Consider the following 25,963-nt stretch of genomic DNA (forward strand, 5'->3'; position numbering starts at 1 on the left):
TTTATAGTTTACAGTTTACATTTGTTGACATAAGCACTAAATAGAGAATCTGGACTTGATGATGTGCGATTTTATTATAGTTGTACTCATCGGCTGATACAGTGGAACAATTGTATTAAAGAGCGATATGGAATGATGTTTAAACCCAGAAAATATAATTTCATGCGATCCGAACATCATCAGTTTTATTGAGGCATGGTATGTATCGAAGGCAGTAATGAATGCAAATTGTGAATTTATCCCTCCATTGCACACGTTATGTTAAGCGGCTGACAAACATGACACACTGACGTGACGCTGTATTTCATTTTTAATGAAAAGATGCAAAAGCAGAAGCAAGTGTTAGCCCTAATAGTGCAGTGGTGTCTAACCTATCATGTAACACGACAAAGAAACACATATTCACATAGCTTGGTAATAGTATCACTTTTATTATTATATTGGGATTTTTGTCTGGTTTGTATTCTTAATACTATGTCTAGGTCTCACTGTACTATCTCTCAGTCTAATACTCACCTTCCCCCCCCCCCATCTCATTCCGGGTATCCGTGCAATGCCGAGATGATATAAAGGCACTGTGAAATGACACAATCACCTTTATTGATCCATCCAATGGTTCTCGTTGAGACTCAGCATGGCGCTTAAACCGTAAACAGAGCCTCTAATGCAAGCAAAAAAATGACCCAGCGTCCTGTAATTAAATCCCCTGTCGAATTGTGTTGTGAAAAGATCTCGGCAGAAACTAAAATAAAGAGGCTTTGATCAGTAGCAGAAAAAAAAAAAAAAAAAAACATCATGTATCATTATTTCACAATGTAAGAGAATGGTAATTATATAGTCATTGTATCATTTGCTAAAATAATTTTCTTATTTATTTACTCTAGCTAGATAGCAATGAAGTCCAAAAACTAGACCTAGGCCAAAGTAGCAAATGTAAATGAACAGACTCTCTGCAATACAGACATTTTGAGGAAGTCAAATGGGGACGAATCAATGCCACCATTTACCCGCAGCTAAAGTGTGGGAGGAACAGCTTACTGTAGGTTCTGGTGTTCTGCTGCTCTAGACTAATATATACTAATTCACTTAATTAGCTAGCTCTGTTTGATGTGAAATGACAGCAATCCCAAACAATGAACCCGTTCCACTCTTTAAAATCCATAGGCGTACAAGGAAAACTATTGCATGACTGTCGAGTCTAAAATGAATATTAAGTTGCCCAAGACCAAGATTTAAAAATAATTTGTACATATATCCTGGGTGGTTGTGACACTAAGTGCCTTCTGCAGTGCACATATTATCAATCAGTGCAAAAATAAATAATCTTACAATAACACTGTCAGTATGATTACCTATCGGCAATCACATTGTCCACTCTGATATTTATTGCATTAAAAAATAGAGTAAAAAACGAGAAAATGTAGTAGTTTTCAACTATAACATGTAAATATAACTATTGTCTGTCAAACAACCAGATTCTTTCCAATTCTCCCCTTTCTTTTTAACAAAGGGAACAAAGTTGAGAGGAGAAAGCCTTTCTCCCCTATGTTTGGCCCCTTAGGATGGTATCAGAAAAAAAAGTTCAGAGTCCGGCTCCAGTCAGTGCATTAGAAGTGTTCCATGAAGCAAGACCGGCGCGGTAGACTGTGTACTGCTGTGTTGAGACTGTTTACCTCATTACCAAATTCTAATTTACCCTCATTACCCAAGGGCTGCATAGAAAAACCTTTAGTGCCCCCGAAGTTACCCCTCCCGTTACCTTAGGAAAAACAGGGAGATCAAAGATGCAATTCCCCCTCAGCCTTTGGCATTTATTTTATTTGCATTAATTTCATCCAATAATGTCGTACGCAGCAATATTCCTGCTTTATGGTTTATGTAGCAGCGAATGAGAGCTGTATTTTAATGGCGGCTGAGCCTTCGTTCTCAGGCACCTCTTAAGCATCCTCATGCATGAATTTGTTAAAACCGCGGTCATTGAGAAGGCCTTGGCAAATGTTTAATACTATTGTCATGCTTTTTAAACCGCTCGGTGACCACTCATCCCTCACTGATAGGCACATTATCCGTAGAGAACACATTTCCCTCATCTAGAGGGGAAAAAATATTAATCAGCGAAATTGTTAATAAGCAGTGATTAGGTTGCCTCAGTGTCATGACATTCAGCTCTCGATGCAACACGAGGCTAGGTAATACGTGTCGGAATTGGTAGCGAACACTTGCCTCGTTCCAGACTTCTCTGAGATAGTCTTAAGGCGTCCTGCCCTTTCGAGTCCACAGTCTTCCCTTTTGTTGTTGGTTAAGCTTGCATCCCCTGCTTTCATTCAGGGTGATCACTGGCTATATTGGTCTGACTGCCATGCCTTAATGAAGTGTCAGCTCCCTGTAGCAGTGGCTGGTCTCATCCAATTAAACCCTAATGCACTTCCCTCTACCTTCACAACCAATGGGCCAATTGTACCCAGTATGGGGTGCGTCTCGTTTTCCCAGACTGATTTGTTTCCAGTCCGAACCCCTCCTGTCTCACCTGCGTTAGGTTTAGTTTTGTGCCCCAAGTCGAGGACGTAATGCACTTCTGCTTAGGTCAGAGAAGCACATTATACCCGTTGTTGTCAGGGCTTAGGCGGGGAAGTGAGCCCGCAGGCAGAGATGGGACTCAGGGTAGGCCGGCGAGAGGAAGCTTTGCTGCATGAAAACCAAGCAGACAAAAACAAACAAGGGAACAACAAACAGGCAGGAACTAAGGAACCAAAATACATGGAACTCGGGTGATCAGAATGACTAATGACCACAGGTGACATACATGGCGCTTACCACACAAAGCAGTAACAGGTAATGAGTGGGGTTGAGGCAGGATCGTTAGTTATTTTGATAGTGGCAGGCAACAATGACACTTGATGGGAAGTAGAAAAGGTTTCCTATGAGGCATTATACCAATGAAATACGGCACCTTGATGATATGCCTGATTTCAATCAAATAAAGCGACCATTGGAATCACAGTATTTTAGGTAATCCAATAGATTGCACAGCTTTTGTTCATCTCAATATCCAATTGCGACTTCAATACGTTAATGTCACCTCAACCATAATGGAAATGATGTTAGTCCCTATAATGAAATCATTCTAACGTTACCAATATCACACAAATATTATCCAATATTGTTCACAATAGCGAGGGATTGCAATAACCCAGTCATTCCATTTTAATGAGGAATAAAACAAACGTAAACGTCTGTGAAAGAACACCTCAGAACAACGGCTAATATCCCTCGTTTTACGTCTGTAGGAGTTCTCAAACACTGGGAGAATGAGATTGAATATGATACCAAATGATTCTTAATCAAAACCACCCAAGCTCGAGTGATTGTCTCCACTGGAGCTGCTAGCGTGCCTGGAACAAAAGAACCGGCTATCTGGGCAAGCCATCGCCAGCTCCAGACAGTGATCGATCCACACCTGCACTGCTGATTATCAAACCCCAGCCGGCTCACACAGCGTATATAAATCCTCCCGGTGCTTATGGTGTGGGCCAGCCGTCGGCCACAGGCTCCATCCACAGAGAGAACCTCCAACCTTACACACCTTTGAGTTACACAAGGGCCGGAGCACACCAGGGAAATAGAGGTGCACGTCAGGTTAGAGTGTGGCGGAAAAATCCAATTAAGCATTAGGCTGAACTTCTTCATAATATTTTCCCATTGAGAGAATCACTCTCGGGTTCACAAATTCCAAGACCATAATAAGGTTGAGATTCATTCAGGGACCCTGAATGAAAATAACAATTCTGGAACATGTTTCACGTTGGATGGATATTAAACATCCTCTACTATGTTCTGCATTTCCTTTCTGGAGAAAAAAAAGATCAAGTAAGGTTGTGTGTCTAAGTGACAGTTTCATCTTTGTTGCATATGATATACTGACAGTTGTTCACAGCAGCAGTTTCATTAGCTGCTTCGAAGGAAGAAAACAAGTTGTCTGAAGTAAAACCCATCATTCAGAATCATTAATTCACTTATCTTGGTACATGAATAAAAATAAGCTAGCTTTGTGTATGTTTCCCTGGTTGTACTGGCTGTTACCTTGCAGTGCATTGTTTGTTCATTTGAATGAAGGTATTTGGATTTAGAGACAGTGCTGGCATGTTAAGCTCTACTTCTCTATAGATAGACCTTACAATCGATTTTTTGATACAAGATTACCGTAACACAGAATGTTGTATTCCCTTTGCCTCGGTTGAAAACGGCGAAATGATAAATTGCTGAATTGCTTCATTATATCTGTTTTCCCTTTTGCTAATCTGCGATTTATATTTGTTCTAATGGGAGTTTCTTGTCAAATTCCTAACCAAGTGAAACGGGACTCTTCAAGCCCTGGCCAGACCTAATTGTGAGATGGAAAGCAGACGTCCTTTTTTTAATCATTTCCTCCACTCTGGTGGCTCACCAATTAGAACAAAGACGGACACATTCATAGCAAACGGAGGGGTTGCTACGGAAACACACAAAGAAAAGCCAATCTCGGCGGACTCACAGATGAACAGGGGCGACGCTCATATAGACATGAGTTATCTCGGGTTTTATCAACCTTGCCTCATCCTGCATGTTTAACCTGACAGAGGCTCGAGACATCAGAAGCCTCGGGGAAACTCTCAGCATGCAGGACATAATTGGAGCTTCCTGTGCTGTGGCAGTTGTAGTAATAACAGTTGTAGTGGCCGTCAACTTTCAGAGCCAACTTTTACCGACTAGCTTTTACACAATGCATCGTCTCTCGAAAACACAAAAGTCTGTTTTCCTCCCCCCGCATGCCCCAGGCACTAACACGGAATTAAGCCAGCAACGCCCCCGTATTAACCGATGACACGGAGGGCAGGTTAGACGGGGAGGAGAACGTCTGTGTGTTGACGCACCGTGTGTCCTAATGGCCTCCGTCCCTGCCCACTGGGATGAGTTGTGGGAGGCTGCCATAGCTGGGCCGCGACCCAGGCCGGGAGTGTGCCGGCCAGGGCCTGGTCACGGGCCATGCCCACCTAGTGCTGACAGATGGCACTGGAAGAAACGTCGCAGACCTGCGGCAGGAGGGCCTGGGGGGCCACTCACTCCCAGCGACCGACCGAATCCATCATCTCGGCCTCATCTGGGGCCGCTATGAGAGGTGCCCTTCATGGGCCACGCGGTGGACACACACCCCTCCACGCCACATCACACTGCCCTCCACCTTGGCAGAGGTGACCACATGAATGACATCATGGGCTTTATATATTTCGTGAAATTCGAAACAGCCGTTTATTTTGGGGGGCGAATTGCTTTCTGTCCAGGGCGCCCATTTGCTGAAGTAGTGCTGAATCCCAGAGCGGTTGTAAACGGTGGTTTGGAGCCAGCTGGTTCTTGTGCCGTTTGTCGAAATTACAGCGGCGCAGAAGATGCTCCGTTTTCTGCTCTTCCAGTGACAGAGTCGCTAATATCACGTTCCTGGCGGTTTTAGAGGCGATTAGGTCGGGTCCTTTCAGCACCGCCGCGACCAACAGCCTGTTAAGGTGACACCGGGACACCATCTTGAGGCTGTTGTAAACGTGTTGCGGCCAGGTTGTTTGGGTCCAATCCCCAGGGATTACCTGTGGGCGGGGAAAGATGCCTCAACCTCCCACGCGCTCCTTAGTGACATCAGCGCACGTCACTTTGAATACAAATCTTCAGAGTGATGACTACCTACAGAGTAAAATATACACATCCATATTCAGAGGGTTTGTAGAGACAACATTCCGCTCACGTTTGCGCTAGAGTTCACAGATTTAGTGACGTGAACAGCATGCCCCTAGAGGGCAGGAATCTGATTATGGTGATGTTCCGTGGCAGCCACAGATGACCTGGTCTGCTGTTCTAGGACAAAACTGCTCTCTCCCGCGCCCCCCGCCCCCACACTCCTTGTGTCATGTTTTTGCAAGCGTTGCGCACGGGATGGGAACCGGGGGCCCCCCGAGTACATTCATCTCGTCCTGAGCTGCCATCTATATTAGGATGACAAATTTGTTGCTGTCATCTGATGAAGGACTGGGAGCTACATGTCAAGGCACAGGTAAAGTCACGGGGACAGTGATTTGTGGCAAGGCATAATCTGTCTTCTCTTTTCTCCCGCTCCTCGCGTTCCCCGAACACACACTAAAGGCGACAACAAAAACAGACGCGTGTACATGTTCACGGAACGCTCGCTCGGAAGCATTGCAGAGACACACGCACACAGTATTGCAAAAATAATGTAGTTTGGCTGAAGTTGGAGGAGAAAAGCCAACATGAGAGTGTACAGAGCTACACATCTTTAGCTTGTTCCCCCGTTGTATGTACCGTAGCGTTAGGAGAGAGATCCGGATGATGACAGGGGCAATACCTTGGTAATTGTTATTCCCGTTGCATTGTGGCTGCTTCTGCCTCTTATAAGTGTATCACATTCATCCTGGGCTACTTCTATGCTCTCGGGCCAGATTACTACCCAGGCCAGCAACAGATATGCTCCGAGCTTCAGATTCCATTTCAGATTGCAAAGGAAACCCAGGGCTATCCATAGGAGGGGAGAATGCGTTAATGCAGACAGATTTCATTTATCCGCATTTCATTTCTAAGTGTGAAACCACAGATAAGGAGGTGTGACAAAGCAGCGGGCTATAATGTACTGGAGGAAAAGCAATGAAATTAGAGGGTCGGAGACAAATAAATAAAGAATGAAAGGACCGAGTGCGTGGGAGAGAGACGGAGGGTTGTTTGCCGCTCCTGATAATAGCAGACGCGGTGTTTAACCGTGTTTGACAAATTCAACAATATCATATATTATTAAGTCTGCGTTTAATTAGATCAACGATGATCCCAACGCTAACAGGGAATAGGGGGGTGTTTGGATGTGGGGGGGGGGGGGGGGGTATCTGCCTTGCTCTTTGTTCTCTCTGTCTGCTTCTGTTCTTAGTTCCATGGCAGCGGGGTAATGCGCAGCACGGGATAATGCGCAGCGCGGCGAAAGTGACCCGAGGAGTTGAATTCGCCTTCACACTGTTTATTTGTCTCGAGTGACAGCAATCTTGTCGCACAAGAGAACCGCCACAATGTCTCCTTTATTAGCCTTGGTGCGCAGGTGGGTTTACCTTTCACACCGCTCTGGAGGGGTGAGAGCGTGTCTGAAGAAACACGGCGAACCTCAGCCCTGCAGCGTCCAGAGAGATGGACGACCTGCCACGCCTTTTCTTCCTGCCCTCCCTCGTGACTCACCGGTAAACAGGAAGGGGAAGACACACCGCTCCACGGGTCCGCACTACCTTACGGACGCTTGCCGGCGAAGGTTTTTTTTATGTTGTGATCCAGATGCCTGTGATGCAGCAGCCTTCCGAGTTGCTTGTGACTTCATTTCCGGTCTCGGGGCACTTATAGCGTTCCCGTTCGTCTTTGTGATTGTGTCATGAAATTTGTTGTTTATTGTTAGCTACATTAGCCTCTAACCAGCTCGAAAACAAACAACACAACTTTACATTGTATTGCACACACATCAAGGCCGTGCAATGCATAAATAGGGGACCGGAATTAAGTAGCAATGTAATCAAGTGTGTAAGAGCATTTATAATCGACAATAAAATGACCAACGTGGTACATATACAAAGAAAATAAATCTCTTCACGGGCGCAGCCATTTTTGTTGGGAGCGTCATCACTGAACTCGGTGTACTCTCTCAGAATTCCGAGGGGGTCCGACCAAAAGGGGGCGTGCCTTCTTGAAATGCCCCAAGAAAGCTGGGAGTTTTCCCCACTTGCAACTCGGAAGGCTGGTGTCCGAGGCATCTGGACGAGACACGGAGTAACAGTGTCTACTAGAGTTTAGATTCTCTGCCCGAGCCCGAGCCGACCCGTGGGCCGGGTTGGGCCGATATTTCCCACCACTATCCTTGGCCCAGGTAGTGGTGGGTTAATCATTGCTTTATTGGCCTAATCTGAGGAGAAATGCCATAATGCCATAAACAGAAATCTTATAGGCCTATATAAATATATTTAGCAGAGTAGGCCTAAGTAACAAATGTGTACAAAGTTACACAAAAAAAAAACGCCACACATGTAGCAGCTCACATGTCTCCTTCCACTCGCACGCACCCATGTATTAAAAAAAATGTCGGGTTGAAATCGGGCTCAGTTAATGTGTCGGGCCAGGCCGGGCTCGGACAGAACGTGCACGGGCTCGGGTCGGGTTGGGCTTGATGTTCTGGGCCCGATCTAAGGTCTAGTGTCTACAAAGCGGCCTTGAAGCTGCCCACATTGAAGGGACGGCGACAGCCGTGGTGACAGGCACACGCGACCCCCCAGAGGGAGAATACTTAACAAGGACGTGGGCATGTGTACTTCTTTTATTTACCCCTGACCCCCCCGTGCGTACGCCCTCAGCGCGCCTCTCTTCATTCCGTTCCGCCCCGTTTCACTGTGTATTACAAGTATGCCCAGCCCGTTAATTAGGCTACACCTCTGCCGTGCGGAACGTACAACAGGTTCTGCACATTAGACCGCCCGCTGAATCTCCCGCGTATTGGCGTATGACTTATCGTTCGGATGTGTCTCGACACACTTTTCAATTTTTTTTATATTGGCAAACTCGAGTTATACTTTAAACAATCTATTCCGGTCTTGAAAAGATGAAGAAGAATGCGCAATGGGTGGAGGTGCTTTGCGCAGTGTATCTTAACATAACATATTCAAAGCCTATGCATAAATAAATCTGTTCATTTATTCATTTGTTTACTTATTCATTTGATACCCAAATTACGACACACTTCGACACACTTGAACAGGGCTATAATAGCTGTCGCTCGGGTAAGTTTGGCTAGTGTTTCCTTATTGTCTCTTCTGTTTAATTTGTACTCTTGCGAGCAATGGTGCGTGTTGATGTTGTTAAGCATTACGTTACCTTGACTAAACCCCACCTGGTTTAGATCGTTTGTCTTGGTAACAGTTACATGGAAATTAAATGTGTATTTACCTAAATAAATGGGCTTCAACAGACGATTCACACACCTCGGGAAGCGTTAACCGATCGAGCGAGTTCTCGCCGAGTTCAGTTTAGCGCCGCGCTAATTGTGGCTTTCAGAAAGAGACAGGGAGCAGGGTTTACCTCGCACGGCGTCGCCAGAGGTGCGTCCGGAGCGGGCTGTGACACGACCACCACCACCGCGCGTGCGACAAGTTTCGCCTTCCGGCGTCTCGTTAAGAGTGTCTTGGGTCGTGCTGACACAGACCCGGAGGACAGGAAATGTATGGCAGGATGAGAACGTGTGGGAGCTGTGAGTGCCTGAGACCATTTTTTTTTTTAATGAAGCTGTGATGCCGCACAGCCCTGCGGTTTAGTGCGAACAGCAACAGCTGCTCCGTTTTAAATAAGTCTCTGTCGCACTCTTTCTCGCTCTCTTTCACTCTTACCCTCTCTCTCTTGTTGTCTCTCTCTCCCCCTCCCTCTCCCTCCTGTTCTCTTTCTCTCTCGCACTCTTTCTCTCTCCTGTTTCCCTCTCTTGTCGTCTCTTTCTCCCACCCCCTCTTCTACTGGTTGACAAACTAAACAACCCGCCATAAAGCCGCTGTAGCCGTTGCTGTGTGTTCATCTCAAGTTAACCAGCTGCGCACAGCGCGACGAAACCACAAAATATATAGCTGGCATTATTTCCAAATACGAGTCCTCTGTCCCTTGAGAAGGAATGTCAGCCATTCTATTTTTCAGAAAAGAATGTCCTAGGGTTCTCAAAAAGGACAGGAACATATATCTTTATTCCTTTCATCATGATCAGATTATTATTCATGACATTAGATAGGCAGTTGGGGACACGGGGGGGGGTGGCAGTACAGCACTGGGGAACCCCTGCACTATCCCCTGATATTAAAAGTTAATATATTTCCACAAGGGAGCTAATTCTATTTGTCGCAATGCAATGCATTCTGCTCACACGATATTGGGAATTTCTGGTGGATAGGAGGGAGAGAGGGTGGGGGGGGGGTGTACATACAACCGGTTGGCTGGGTGGACCTGAGTGAAAAAGAAAATAGATTATTGCATTTAAATAGTTTACCGCATCAGCCGCACTAGAGCCATGAATAATTTTGTGCTTTTATAAACAGACAAATCGCCCGCTTTTATGTGTTGTATTGTGAGCGTGAATTGTAGTGTGACAAATTAAACTGGGGAGGCGCCCCCACAGATAAGTCCCCTAATGGGAATGACAGCGCCCCATTGTCGCGCAGTGCAATATTAGCGCAGGGGTTAGTGCAATATTTCCCAAACTACTTTACACACGGGCCGCCCTACCGCCCACGCATCCTCGTCTGTGGTTTACACCACGACCACCGTGCGGTGTAATGAAAGCCTCCGCTATTATGAGTAATATTTTCAGGCAGTGCCCCCCAGCAGCCAGGGGCCACCGGGCCGCCATGGGGCCTTTGTCTCCGCCGGGCTCAGACTGGGCCCCTACTGTCAGACTGTTGTACTCCCTCTGAGGACCTCGAGCAAATTGTCCTCTCGGGGTGACAGCGCGACTGCGGCGGTTGTTTTCCCCTAATCCTCGAAGTCCCTGGGAGCGTCTTGGAGTCTTTGAACATGATGCCCATTATAGAAATATATCACCTTTTGTTCCATCTCCAGGCGATGCCGGTGATAATGCTGTTTTCCCCTCCCCTCCCTTCCCCTTTCCTCGCTGCTCCCTCCCTCCGCTCAGCACCAGAGTCCCAAGGTTTGTGAGTGCCCGGTTCTGACAGCTACACGGAGCAGTAATGGGAAGAGTGTGTGGGCGAGGAGCGAGGTATTACGCTAAGCTAGTCTCCCTGTCTTTTAGGCCCGCGCGCCTTCATTATTCAGATGGAATCTGTTGAGCATCTGGGGCTAAATTATTCATCAACATCGACCTACTTGCGTGGCGCTAAGTTAGACACTTGGATGTCATCACAGCCGCGCGCTAGGAGATGCTAGCATCGGCGGGCGCCCGAGAGAGTCCGCCCCCGAGAAAATGGATACATGAGATGGGAGAGAATGAATTAGGGAGGCCGTTGCTATTTCTATACAGCCTTTTAATTATTGCGTTTAAAACGAGGCCCCCGAAAAAACAAACTGACCTGGAATTGAATTTGAGTTTTAAACACCTCTCTAACAGGTGTGTTCAGATCATTAACAGACTCAGTACAGACTGGGATCAAGACGAGTATATATATATATATATATATATTTATATATATAAATATCTCTCTCTTTAGGTTGTTGTTGTGGTCTAGCCATCTATTCTGCTACCCCACTGTCAACCCGCGGCTCACTGCAACCTTAATGAGGTGTTGTTGCTGCAGCGCTAAAGCCTCGGTCAACCAGCCCTGCCTAATTAGAGTGCAGCTTTCGTCCAGGACCGGACGCCAGCATGGCATTAAGCACCCAAAAAATCGATGGCACTGTGTGAAATGAGGGCACATAGCGCCGCGGACAAATAAAGATGTGTAAGGCAGGTATAAATACCTCAGCCGGGGATTTTCGGTAGCTTAGCGGTGTAGGGTTTAAGTGTTATAATAAGTTATGTGTTGTCGATCCTGAAATAGCTGCAGGAATGAAATGTACCCGTTTTTATGAGTTCAGGGGAGACTGTGGGAGATATTTGAGTTGCTTGATAAGGGAGTAGTGAGGTCTGCATGTTAGTTTTATGCAGCATGCAGTATGCATTTCATTTGTAATGATCAGTTATGTACAATTATGCATTTACCGGTATATTATTTTTTGTTGAAGGAAGGTAGTTTAGATCGTCATTATAAATTATATATATAAATATAATTAATCCTACAAGTGTATATAGGACTTTTGTATTTGTTTTGTATGTATCGTTGTAATTATTTGTATAGTCAGACATAAAGAAAATAACACCTCATTCAGGTATTTCTTTGAAGCCGTTCTTTGTTATGTTTTTTTTTTACATATAAATATATATATTTAATGGACGACTGATAAATAACAAATGGAAAAGAAACGTAACAGTGTTTACCACAACTAAAGTACACCAAGGGCAAGGCCCTGGCATGGTTCCAAACTGGAGGACACGTAGGAGGGCACCCACTCACGCTGGGTTGTTTGCACAATGTCACAATACCAGTGTTTCCGCTGCAACCGACGTCTCTGTCCCAGATGCAGAGCCGAAACATTGGTATTTTTTAGGTTATTGTATCTATTTCACAGCAAATGACATACCGAAGCAGCACAGTTTTTGCAAAACACAGAAGGAAAGTGCCAGAAGGAAGAAAAATGCTTTTTGGGAGAGAAGGCAAAAAAAGAAAAAAGACAAAAAACACACCTGAGAATTGAGCAAACAGCAGAAAGGCGAAGTCTCGGTGGAATACATTACAAGGACGTCAGGGGCATGTTTTAGATAAGAACCTTCAGATGCCTTCAGTGTCCTCCTGACTTTCAGTTTGTCTCCAAAGAGACATGTTGTGTTGCCAGGAAGCATTCATCAAATTAGACGGGGGGAGAAAACAGTGGAGAGGAAATAAACAGAACACAAAAGCTCACGGCTCTCCTCTGAGACCGGGGGGAGACAGGTTATCAGAGAAGGTGTCTATTTGTCTTCAACATCAAAGAACGTAGAACTCTGCCTTTTCCCCCCCAGAGAACGGCTCTCCTCTACGCCTTCTTCCTCGTGTCATGGGGAGGGGGGGGACGACGACCGGATTACGAAATAAGAAATAAGTTTGTAAGTGTACTAGACGACAGTGGTAAGTACACAAGCACTTCTCTGTCCACCAAATGGTGGCTTCGCAGTGGTGGGGCCGTGGTGGAAGGGAGGTGGCGGCGTGCGGGGCTGTAAATAACGTGATGTACGGCTGCCCGGGACTGCTGACCGAGTTGGTCTGTAACGAACACATGCACACACCATGGCTTTTGCTCGGAAGTCTAATTAAGGCGCCGAAAAAGAAATCAATGGTGGAGATTGAAAACCGGTATGACAGTGCTTAAGGAAGTTCCCAGGCCTCGATTGGCTGAGTCAGGTTGAAAATGTCTTGAGTTCAAACCCTTGAGGGTTCAATTTGTTCCTGAAGCAAGGTCAGCATCCAGTGCGTCTTCGGTGCAGGCAGCTGTATTCTCCCATGTCACGTAGAAAACATATAATAGGATCGGAGCTGTTGCTATACACCCCCTTTCAGTGGGAGCATAAAACGAGAGCAGCAATTTATGGACACTTGGTCTTTATTGTCTTTTGTACGTGGAAGAAGGTTTGCTCAGAAATCGTCGGACGTTTTGGCACGATATTAAACATAGGCCTTTTGGCAACACATTCTGACCACAGATTAGAGTCAGTCTCGCTCTCTTTCGGGCACCGGATTCGCCGGCTCCGTCTGGACGGTCGGCCGAAACGCACAAGACTTATGCGGTTTTACCAAAAATCGGGTCTGTGTGGTCTCTCTCTCCCACTCCCTCTCTCTCTCTCTCTCTCACTCTCTCTCTCACTCTCTCTCTCTCCCTCTCTCTCTCTCTCTCTCTCTCTCTCTCTCTCTCTCTCTCTCTCTCTCTCTCTCTCTCTCTCTCTCTCTCTCTCTCTCTCTCTCATGCTAGCCAGCCCAGGCTCTACCATGGATTACTGGCCTTGCAGTACATTTAGTACTTATTGCATCAGTCAATTAACCTGGGAGGGTTTGGTAAACCCGCCATCGACCGTCTTTCAATGAAAACCAAGTATTAGGCGGGGGGATGGTTCAGGTGACATTGAGGTGAAAATCATGACAAGCTTACTGTTACCTTGGATCCATATAGAACAGCTGATGGCATTTCAATGCCTATTTTGCCATCCAATTGATGCAACCTGTCAGAGTTTTCATCACAGCGGTTATATTGCCTCTTAAGCCCCCCTCGAATGTGAACACATGGAGTTGTCACAGCCAAAGACCGAGCCGGGCGTTGGAGGACACCATGAATCGGTAATGGTATTGGATTCCAACCAGGTCATGACCACATCAAAGTGTTGACCTACACCCTAATCTATGCAGGCAGAATTCTGCCCACCAAAACACGTGCGTTCATTCAACACTATAGGAGATTTACTCCCACCTAAACCCACAGGTGCGGCCTTGGGTTCATCTTTTGTGAAAATAAATCAAAGAATGATTACAACGGCCATATAGTTTACAAGCAAAATTGTTATTGCACATAGCTCTAGTTGTTGGGAAGTACTTTGTCCTTGAGGGGAAAAAAAAATCTCCCCTTCTTCGCGATGTCACCGCCAGTTCAAATGGTATTATATTTTAAACCGTGAAGCCTCAACAACAACAATGAAGAAAGCCGTTCTGGGGGGGATGACTATAACCACAAAGCGAATTTAACTTAAAGGACAAGGCTACCATACATCCACGCTTTCCTCATTTCTAACAAAAGGAATAATGCGTTTCAACTGTACACAAGCCACCCCCGTCTTGCAGTGGGTAGACATGTGGCGGTGTGTGATCCAGTGTATCCTCAAAAGCACAATGAAAGGGCTAACGAAGAGAGGCGGCGTATTGATTCCTAAACACATCTTTGTTCAGCACACGGCCCTGTCTGCTTGTTGGAAGGTAGTTGGATGTCTGCTCCAACAAAGCTACCTGAATGCCTGCTGACCGTAAAGCAGGCGGTGCTTGCGTGCACAGGGAAAATAATTGTCTCTGATGTCTTCGATAATTTGAATGGCTATGGCCCTAAGAATAACTTGGATTGATGCCGGCCATTTTGCTAACACTGAAATGATACCAAGCTATTGCCAAAGTGTTTTGTATCTACAGTTAAGAATGCCATTCCTCTTGAGTGCAAGCACTGCAGGTCTATTTATAGTTAATGCATTTTTAGGGTTGGTAACTCTCCTTTTGTATCTCACCTTTTCAACGTGCATTCCTAATAGCTTTGTCTCTGAGCTTTAGTTTGGCCTGAATCCAGTTTGGGGAAGGACTCAATAAATGCACACACACACTCACACACCCACACCCACACACACACACAAATGCACACACACACAGCAGCGACTATTCTTTGGGGAGTTAGCCTACATGTAGCACACATCCGTGCCCACATCAGACATAAATCTAAAAGCCTCGCTGGCTGGGGGGTTGGGGGGGGGGGGTTGGGCTGCGTGTGAGATGAAGATAGCGGGGATGGAAGACAAAGAGGGAGTGAAACGGAGAAAGAAGAGGAGGGACAGATAAAGACACTAGCGAAAGGGGTGTGGGTAGAGAGAGAGAGAGAGTGAGAGCCATTGATTCACCTCTGCCAGGCGGTGCCTAGCGCTCGGATCTCCCGCCAGCAAAAACAAATCACAGGGCCCAAGTGATGGATGTGGCAGTCCCGGTTCTGGCTCTCCTGCCATCTGGACGGCCGACACTGTATATCAGCTTCATGCACAGCAAATTAGATTTACATTTGGACGGCTTCCCCGGGCCTCACCCAACTCAACAGATTTGGCGAGAGAGGACCCTTCCCTCCGCCCTGCCACGACGAAGTGTAATGAGGTTGATCTATTATCTCCAGGTCTATTATGTAAAGATGATACGGGTCCATGTTCAGGATTTGGAAACGACGTTACAGCGGCAGCGGAATCGCATTATGTGCCGGCAAATGGATGTTAAGTGAAATGACATAGCCGTTTTATTTTGCGAATCGATGGTTATCTAACTTTGCAGATTGTGTTCACATCTCGTTTGTCCTTCTTTAACGATGAGATCTATGCGACCTCCCCCCTCGAAATGATTTGATTACTCAAGAGTGAGACGGGAAAAGAGTGATCGTTATTCAACGCCGTAAAAAAAAAAAAAAAACTGGCTCTTGGAGCAGATGCGAAAGACAAAAGTTGCAAGCGGCTGTTCTGCAAAGCATGCACAATACATGGGGACACAAACCCAAGCCCTTAAGGGCCGTTCTACCAGGCTCAAATTAAATGACCCTTCATCATGTGAACTCGATCAAATAGCCTGCAGTGAGACCATTAGCGAGCATCGCATTCTAATGTTTCATATATTGTTCTTAGCTGCTGATGTGTTTTTGATCACCCTAATTCGTTTTGGAGGGACGGTCGGGGAATCGTGTTTTGGCAGGTGGAGGACGTGCGTTGGTCTGGGAGTAGGATCAGAGCCATGAGCATTGAAACGCTGTCTGATCTCTGCGTCGGTGTGGCTGTATTTCTTTTTATGTCCGTTTTAAAGCTTTAACGCTTTGGTAAATGTCAGAGGAGTTTTTTTGCGATGACTTTTAACAATCGCGTTTAAAGAGCAATGCAAAGAGCCGGCGTCGTCGGCAGCACGCCCTCGTCTCTCCGACGCGCCCAGGATGACGGTGGCACAGTGAACCCTGGGCCGGCCGCACTGGGCCTCCGTAATCAAATCAAAACGCTTTTTCTTCCGCAAACGCTCATATTACCCAGAGTGCAACGTGGGGCCAGCTGACCCCCCCCCATTTCCGCCACCCCTCCTCACGCGGTGCTGTGGGGGTGCGACGGTGTTGACGGAGGCGTCCTCTGGCCCTCACCACCACCACCACCACCATGGCTCACTGATTCAATCCCACCCGGTTTGGTTTTTTTGTCTCCAGGTTTTGATTCAAACACCAATCCCATCGTACGCTCTTATTTTGTATTCTCTGAAAAGAGGATATTTTGACCGAAACTGAATTGACAGATTGAGAGAAAGAAAATTAAATAAATTAAACAAATGCTCCGCGGCTGTCGCCTCGCCTCCTCCATCAGCTCCCCTCCTCACCTGACTCTCCCCCTCTCTCCCCCTCTCTCCCCCTCTAGACCACGGACGACCTGCTGGTGGCGTCGGCCGAGTGTCCGAGCGACGACGAGGACATTGATCCCTGTGAGCCGAGCTCAGGTGGGTTAGGTTAGTCATCTCTTTTTTTATTATTCTACGCCTCCACCTCCCCCTGGGTGTGTCAGTGTGTCCCCCTGTGTGTGTCAGTGTGTCTCCCTGTGTGTGTGTGTGTGTGTGTGTGTGTGTGTGTGTGTGTGTGTGTGTGTGTGTGTGTGTGTGTGTGTGTGTGTGTGTGTGTGTGTGTATCCGTGCACATATGCATGTTGGTGTCTGTCTGTCTGTCTGTCTGTCTATCTGTCTGTCTGTCTGTCTGTCTGTCTGTCTGTCTGTCTGTCTGTCTGTCTGTCTGTCTGTCTGTCTGTGCGTGTGTGTGTGTGTGTGTCTGTCTGTCTGTCCACCCCCTACCTCTCCCTGCTGTCCTCACGTAGATGGACACATCACAAACCATGACCTCAGATTAATTTTCAATCGGTGCTTGATGTTTATAGGTGCTTGTTTATGGCGCCGGTTGTCTGAGCCATCCGTAATAGTTATTTTCCAAACTAAAGTGGTCCGCAAACTTCAAAATAAGTGAATTTATTTCCCTCTGGCCGAGGCCAAATAAGGCCTTCACAAAGTTGTTTCATGCAAGGGCTGCACGATATGAGGAAAACATGCATTATGCGATACCAATGTTAGGTTAGCAGAGTCCTCGATTGGCTCTGTGAGGCTCTTCACAAATTAGCTGCAATCTGATTGGACTAAACCCCAAGCATGGTTGTCTGAGAAGGAGACACTGTTTGACTACTCAACAACATGACTTGTTGGCTTTCTTGAAGGGACAGCGGGAGGGTTTTCCGAACACCTTAAATTAGGTTAATTTCCCGTAAAAAAAAGAAGCTGTGAAAGGTCTGCCTCTTCTGGCATTACATATACATATCCACATATCCATCTAGGTGGACACGCCCACTTGTGATGTCAGAAGTGGCAGATTTTCACAACGGCTCGTAACGGCTAATCACACTCACACCTGGTGGTATGATATGTCACCTTTAAACCCTTCACCTACTTATCACCGCCGTGCTAAAACCGCGGATGATCCATGAGTCAACGATGACGCACGCTGTCGGCGAGCCGGTTTTGATCGCCGACTAGTCGACTACCAAAACCCCTGCGCGCGCGTCGCGGGCGACCCTCGTTTAACGCCAACGGTAGCGGTTGTCACGGCAACGTACAGGCTTTAATTATCAGGTTCCACACATCAGTCCAATTAACTCCGTCGATAAGTATATTGTGCGCCCAGAGAGGGTGTGGGCAGGCTTATTCTCCCTCATCTCCTGTCCCGTATCGGGTGTGTTGTTGCGCAGCACCTGCATGGAGGGTCCCCTGCTGGTGATTGCATTTGTACAACAAGCAGTTGGAGTTCTTCTCATATTTAATGAGCTTATTATTTTCGTGCTGTCTGCGGGGCTTCACAAACCCAGTGAGATGGATCATATCTCTTTGCACTTTATGCAAACCGAGAGGAGCAGCCCCTCTTCCGGGGAAATGTATTTGTTGGTTTTAAAGTTTTTGCGGTGTACGAACAATCGTAGCGTGAACAATCCCTGCCCGGAAAAAAAATGACCTGCGCCGCCTTATCCATGATATTACTAACCGTAAAGAATAGATGAGGCAATTATAAAACCCGTGGTCTACCTGAGATGAATAAAATAAGATGCATTCTGAAGGGACTGGAAAAAAAAGAGAACGCAATTAAGTCCAGACTCTATCCATCCGTATCTGCTATTGATCAATACTTAGTGATAAAAGCTCAACTTTAATTGTCTGGCCCGTGGCAGCAGCATCCAACTTTTCCTGTTCGACTGTGTGTGGCAGTGTGGTGGAGGACTTTATTCATTCACAACACCGGCCCTGAACACTACCCCAACACGCTGGCTCTCCCAGTGGCATCCCTCACAACGTTGTCAGCTAGCGCTGGGATTTGTGTTGCCGCTGTTGTTGCCGTCTGACGCGAGTCGGCTAGAGTCCTGTCGCGGGGCCGCAGGCACCAGAGCCGCCTCTTTGTCGCAGAGCAGCACGTATGAAGTAGTGCCGATTTACATATCGCCAGTCAAGGTCACCTGCCATCAAGCGAGCGTCACGCTGTACACGGCAGCGGCGGCGGCGGCAGCGCACTGTGATGCTGGGAGATGCTATCTCCCTCCTTCTGTGCTCATTTGAAGGGATTTGACACCATGGAGCTGTAAGGCTCCCAGGGTGGCAGCTGTCTAACACCGTACCCTGATTAATATCTACAGTCAGGGTCACTCGCGCGCTCTGGCTCAGAACCCCCCCCCCCCCCATCCCCTCCCCACCCCCCACCCCCCCACCCCCCGACGGCAGGGCTGAACACGGGGAACCCGATCCACTCGGCATGCGATCCCACTGATAAAGGGACTACTTTCTCACATTACGGTCGGGTCATCGCTTTCCGTGCTACGGATAATACATCATTTTGAAATAAACGACTCCAGAAGCTCTCTTGCTCCCCCTCTCCCTCACTCTCCCTCTTTCTTTCTCTCTCTCTCGCTCGATCCCCCTCTCTGTCTCACTCTCTTTCTCTTTCTCACTCCCTCTCTCTCGCTCTTTCTCACTCTCCCTCTCTCCCTCTCTCTCTCTCTCTCTCTCTCTCTCTCTCTCTCTCTCTCTCTCTCTCTCTCTCTCTCTCTCTCTCTCTCTCACTCTTTCTCTCTTTCTTACTCCCTCTCTCTCTCACTCTCTTTCTCTCTTTCTTGCTCCCTCTCTCTCACTCTCTTTCTCTCCCTCTCCCTCTCTCATTCTCTCTTTCTCACTCTCTCTCTCTCTCTTCACCATTGGCCGCATGTGGAAAACCAAGCCCCACGTTCTCTCCCAACTGTAGAGAGGTAATCCGGCAGTGGGGGACAGGGAGGTTTTAATATATGTACAAATAGAGAAAAATAACCACTGGATCCAACAGGGGCCCCGTGAATAGAATGAACTCCCAGGAGGGCCCCGGGGCCCAGTCGTCGATCACACTGTGAATTGCCAATATATATTTTTTGGCGGTATTCTCGGCCCGACCCCAGTGCACCGCAGGTGACATTGATCAGAGCAACTTGCTTATCGCGTCGCCTCGTTTCTCCGACCCCCGCGAAGCCTCTGTCAACAAGGGGGAGCCACACCAGTGGGGCTAATCTTCCAGCATGGCTTTAGATTAGATCAGGCTGCAGCAAATTCAATCCCCCCCCCCACCCCCCTACCGCCCCCGCCTCAGCCTCCGTGGTGAACAGGAACCGTCGCTGGTACACACCAGCCCGTGAGGCCGATGTACGATCAGTAGCCAGCCGTCACTTCACTACAGGGACGCCACTGTGTGCACGCAGGACATAACGCGTGTAGTGCTAATGTTCACCAGAAAATAGGAATAATTAAAACAGAGATGATGGTGCTCATGATTCTCAAGCTGCCAAAACCGAACATGGAAGGAAAGAAACGGTAGTGTAGAGAGACAGAGAGGCGTTGAACCCAATCCTTACCAAGGACCAATCAATCATGTACAGTGCTATCTATTTAAAACGTGTACCGTAGTTCATTGAGTGTCCACAGTCTTGCTGTAAGACAAAGGGACATTATTTATTGAAATAGAGTACATGTGGCTTCTGAAAGCCCTTTATATTGCCCGCTATACAACTTAGAATTGCATTGCATGTCTTAACTCCCCGAACATGCTTGTCCATTCAATTTTTCATTGGGATTTGGGTCTTTGTTCACGGATTTGACCGAAGGGAGCTAGGTAATATTCCTAATTCACTTTTGTCTTTGTCTCTTCTTAAGCCCCCTACTGTGTGACTGGCGTTTCACGTTAAGCATCATAAGCCATGTTTTGTTGCATGGCCACCCCTTATACTGAAAGCATTCTCTGGGGAAAAGCAACTGTATTGAAAGGCAATCCCTCAGGCTGACTACAATGCATTGATTTTCAATTTTAAGGCTGTCAAGAACAATTTGAAAAGGAATTTTCATTTCAAAATGTTTCAAACCGCTTTTTAAAATATTCCCTTCAATCTTGCCTGACGTTCAAGAAAATTATACGTTTCTCCTTTTCCATTTATAATACCAGACTTCATGGAACCTTCTGGAGTTTTTTCAAATGTAAAAAATGTAGAAGTAGTAATGATATTAGAAATGCACAGAATTAAACGGCATAATGAATTATGGACACTTTTTTTTTAATTAAAAAAGAATAAATTAATAATAAAATAACGCAAATATAAATACAAAGACAAAATGTTGGGTGTACTTTCTAGGTTATTTTTTATTCAGCAGAGTTAATCCTAACCTTGCATCCCAAAGACAGGACCCGTATCAGAAAGGTAAATAACCGCTGAAATGTAATGTTACAACTCAAAAATAATCTCTCCACCTTTGACATTAGCCGGCCCAGGAAGCCGTTTCAACTGCCCAGGGGCAGGTCCGGGTTAATCATCTCTAATGTTCTGCCCACTGACATTAGAAATGTTTGTGTTTGACATTCCCCCCCTCAACAACTAAAATATAATAAATACATCATATGATGAGGAAATAATAGAACAAAGGAAATAAAATGGCAATGTAAGAAATGGTACTCAAAAAGCAGAGGAAAGTAATAGTGTTAAAATGATTGCTTTAAAAAGCGGGCCGGCGAGATTGATGAAAGACAACAGCACTGGAGCTGTCTTAGCAGGTCACTGACCACATCTAATGGCTTATTAAATCATAGGACCCAAACTGCAGCCTTCTCTCTTCGCTGCTTTCACTCGGTGCATACAGTATTCACTGCATGACGAAACACCCGGCTCAGTGGGGCTGTCATCCTCAGAAAAGATTAGATATATATAGATATATAAAGAAATAAATCGATATATATAATAATAATAATCTCTCTCCGGATTCCCATTGGAGGTCCATTAATCACAAAGTGTCGGGGAGTGATGACCTGCAAATGCTCTTTTGTCCAAATTGTCGATGCGATAATCTTATAATTGTAGGGTTGTTTTTTTTCAAATTCAGCAAGAAATATATGACTGAAGCTGTCTTTTAAAATAATAATCACAGATAAAATTGAGCGCCAAGAGAGAGAAAAAGGGATTTCTCAGTGAGGGTCTTCATATCAGTAATTTAGTTTACTGATCCCAAAAATATTCATATTTTCAATATTTATTTTTATGCTATTGCAAATGTTATGCTGAGGTTGATAATAGCATAGTGTGTCCGTTTAGCACTTGAAGTGAACCATGACCGGTTATGCTACTGAAAGAATAGACAAAGAACTCAGACTACAAAATGCTGGTGACCATACAGTGAAAATGATTCAGACGATTACATTTATGCCACAAATGTAACAATCGCTATGAAAGTAGACCGCCATCCCTTAAAACAAATTCATTTCTAATTGAATGAAAGGAAAATGGAATTTCTAATTATTAGATTTATCACCCATTCAGAAACCAATTCAAACGCCATTACAATTGAATTTGCCTTTCGGTGTGACGTTAGCATGTTCTCCCCATGTTCATGCTGGTTTAACTGTGAGGAAGACATGCAGTTCAAGCTAATTAGAGTGGACAAAATTAGCCCGTACGTGGGAATTGTTTGTTGATACCTAGCATCTTGCACAACAGGATGTTGGAGGCTGTCCATAGCCACAGAACGTGTGCCAGCAGTAGCATGTGGGCATAATTTAATTTTGAACCAAATAGTTATTTACCGAATAATCCTTCGGTGAAAAATAAAATAATCAATGAATAAATTGAATGGCTACAAGCTAAAAGAGAGAACAAATTCAAACATTTTGAAATAAAAATAGTACAAAAACACTTGCTATGCAAACTCAACCACTTCCACTGAGAGCCTGCTTGCGACTTACTCATGTCAGTGTTCCTCTTCTAACCTATGAGTGTGACAGTGGAGCGACTTGACGCCGTCACCAAGGCCGCCCACACACCAGTGCCTCACAAGTACAATACGTGTTCTGGCCGCTATTAGCATCATTAGCATCGCGGCTGTGGCTGCTGCCTGCTAGCTCGCCAAAGGGTGGCAGGGACAGCCGTCGTGTTGAGAAACATGCTGCCGTGGGCCTTATCTGGCCATAAAGGACAACGCTCAAGTCATGTAGGACCACCACACTGTCGTCTAAAGAGCCGATACTCCTATTCACGGCTGTAGGGTGGAAGCGTAGAATGTAGCGTAAGTAAATGTAATAAAAAATGATAATGTAAAAAAAAAAAGCCCAAAATAGCCTATATATGAATCTATATACTTTTTTTACTCTGATGTATATTAAATATATACATATATTTAAATAATGTTTATGATCCACCAAGACACTCAACCTTCACTGCAAAAATGAATTATGACTTTATATTTTTTATGTGTACCGTCAAATTCCTGCTCCCTATCTATTAGCCACCGTCGAGCGCTGAGCTGAAGGTCACAGAAGGCATTACATCCCGGGCAGCTTTAGCTGCTTCATTACCTCAGACGGATGCTCACGCATACCTTAAACAAGGCTTCCGTCTCCATACCTTACCCTTTCTCTCTGTGTCACCGACCTGCCCGCCCCCCAACTGTAAATTAACAAACAAATGAACCTTTTCACTGGAGACAAATGAGGGGAAAGTAGTTTGCAAGAGGATCATTTATTCAAATCCCGGTCGGGGAGTAGGACGGGCGCCTCTGAATGAAGGCCCTAAATGAAACACAGAATCACTTCAGGCATTACAAACTCCATTAAGTATATAGTCTCACTGCGCCGATGCTAATATCTGTTAAGAGCTTGTGCAACCAGGTAGACATAAAGGGAGCGACAGAAGCACACACTTCCCAGAAACGTCCACAGAGATACTGAAAAGCAGAGGGACGGGGTCACTGCGACTCTATTTCAGGCGATGGAATGATATTGATATGGTAGGGACTTGATATTTGTATGCTATGATAATCCCTGCCCATTGCTTTCTCTTTCTGAGTCATAAAAACAAGAGATGTATCTCCACGGTGGAGCCAAGACTCCCAGGTGCATGGATCTGAAACAGGTCCTCCACCCAACCTTATACTTGCAGGGGTGGTTGAACGCCATAAAGGCTTGAGCCTCATTCAGATCCACCGACTGCACTTCCACTCGTCTATGCAATGAATAATTATAATTATGAGGAAAGCAAGATTCACACACACAAATGCATAGATATAAATAGAGCCTGAGGCAGTGTGCTTACCAAATCTGTTTAGAGGGTCGATATAATAAATAGCATTTTTCCTCATCTTGATTCATATCTGAATGTTTATTGAAATATATCCCATTTGCTGGTGGAGATTTCTGGTCTTTTTCGTTGACAGGAACAAACGCCAGAAAAAAACGCCCTATTTCAGGTTTTTTCGGGTTAATCTCTCGGTGACGTCGTCCCAGCGCTTACCGCCGTTACTCTTAAGGGCCCCCCCCGGAACCCATTGTGTTCCGGAGCGCTGCTGCACAACAGCCGACCCCGACTGACCTGTCCTTTTACAGCCGTTTACCTTTTTTTGTTTTCTTACGTCCCTCCAGCTTCTCTCCTCCACGCCCCGGCCCCAAGTGCGTGAAAACGATACGAGCGGCATAAGAGAGAAATACAAGCCCCCGTCGCTGCGGACGAGAGGAAAATCTTGATGAAATACAGTAATACAAGTCCCTTGCTTGGGTTGCGATTGAGAGCGAAAGGTTATTCCGCAGCCTCTCCCCACTGCAATCTTTCAAAAGTCTGCCTCCCCCTGAGTTTACTTCTGCCGCCTCTCAACTGAACCCCTGCGACGCTGTGCGGAAACCAGGCGCCACTTGAAGGTCATTTTCTACATGTCTAATTTTACCCTTGAGTAGAGAGCGAGCATCATTTTAAATACTTGTTTCAGGCACCATTTCTCTCTCTGTCTCTCTCTCGGCCCGTCCCCGGCTTATGTGCAGCGGTTACGAGGTGGTGAAGGGGTGATGAAGGGACAGATGTTTGATTCACTGAGGCCCCAACGGCGCTCGATGTGGAGTCGATGGGCCTTGTGTCGTTTGCTCTGTTGGTTTTTAATCAGGTGCACTAAAATTAAGCAAATGAGAGGCAAGATGGCCGGTTCAACCGTCAGCAGGACATTTTTCAGCGATCAGAAATCTATTGCGTGCAACATTTCATATAAGATTTCATTTTCTGTCCTCCTTAGAATATGTATGCGCACAGACGTGCTTGGGCGTCTTACTGTGGTATCACTTCGCAAAAAAACTAGTCAGTGGTAAAAAGTAACATTTCAGAAGTAAATGTGGTTTGCAGCCTTCTGAAAATAAAGTTTTAGTACCTGGTATATTGGAAAATGTACAGTAGAGGGATTTGAAGTAGTGCTGTAGCTTTATGGTGTTCTTCACAGCTCCACTGTGGTTAATACGGTCCTCTAGGTGGTTGCTAAGGTGTTCCGGGTGGTTTATGGGGTGTTCTGTATGGTTACTAAGGTTTTATAGCTGGTTGCTAGGTTATTTCAGGTGGTTGCCAGGGGATAATATGGGTTGCTAGGGGGGTCTACGTAGCTTCCATCTGGCTCTGAGTGATGTCAATAGTCTTGTGTGTGATTTTCCATCAAGTAAGAGTGGTTGCTAGGGGGTTGTGGTTGCTAGGATACTCTACTTGGTTGCTAGGGGTGACCTAGGTGGCTGCCGGGGTGTTTTAGTTGGTTGCTATGCTGACCTGGGTGCTTGCTCTGGGTGTCTAGGTGGTTGCCGGGGTGATGTAGCTGGTTGCCGGGGACATGTAGTTGGTCGCCGGGGTGTTCTAGTTGGTTGCTGGGGTGCTCTAGTCGGTTGCTAGGGTGTTCTTGATTTAAGTATAGCTAGTGAGTTGTGAATCATTATGAAGAAGTTAGGATAGTAAGGCAGTGAGCAAAGTTAGAACTATTGTTCTAAGATAAAGTACGAAGGAGGAGTACGGAAGTTTTGCAACAATAATAATTAATGTATCAGGATAATATAAACTTATATTAGACAAGAGGAGTCACACAACACAGCACACCTTGTTATAATTATATAAATACTTATTATTGGTGCCAATGACACCCACCCAGAACAAAAGCTCTGACTTGTTGGCTGGGATTGTTTTTCGCTATTGAATAACAACGTGTTGGGGCGTCGACGAGGTGCC

The 25,963-nt window shown here is 46.0% G+C and overlaps 1 protein-coding gene across 1 annotated transcript in view; it reads left to right on the plus strand.

The window, feature by feature from the left end:
• Window positions 1–25,963, plus strand: part of LOC130404927 (neurexin-1a-like) — a 188,485-nt gene that overhangs the window by 155,967 nt on the left and 6,555 nt on the right. Inside the window, exon 21 of the mRNA XM_056609876.1 lies at window positions 16,784–16,871. Within this exon, the coding sequence (XP_056465851.1) occupies window positions 16,784–16,871 (88 nt within the window). The remainder of the gene's footprint in view (window positions 1–16,783; window positions 16,872–25,963) is intronic.

This window comes from Gadus chalcogrammus, chromosome 15, assembly GCF_026213295.1.
Source record: "Gadus chalcogrammus isolate NIFS_2021 chromosome 15, NIFS_Gcha_1.0, whole genome shotgun sequence".
In the NCBI taxonomy this organism is placed as follows: domain Eukaryota; kingdom Metazoa; phylum Chordata; class Actinopteri; order Gadiformes; family Gadidae; genus Gadus; species Gadus chalcogrammus.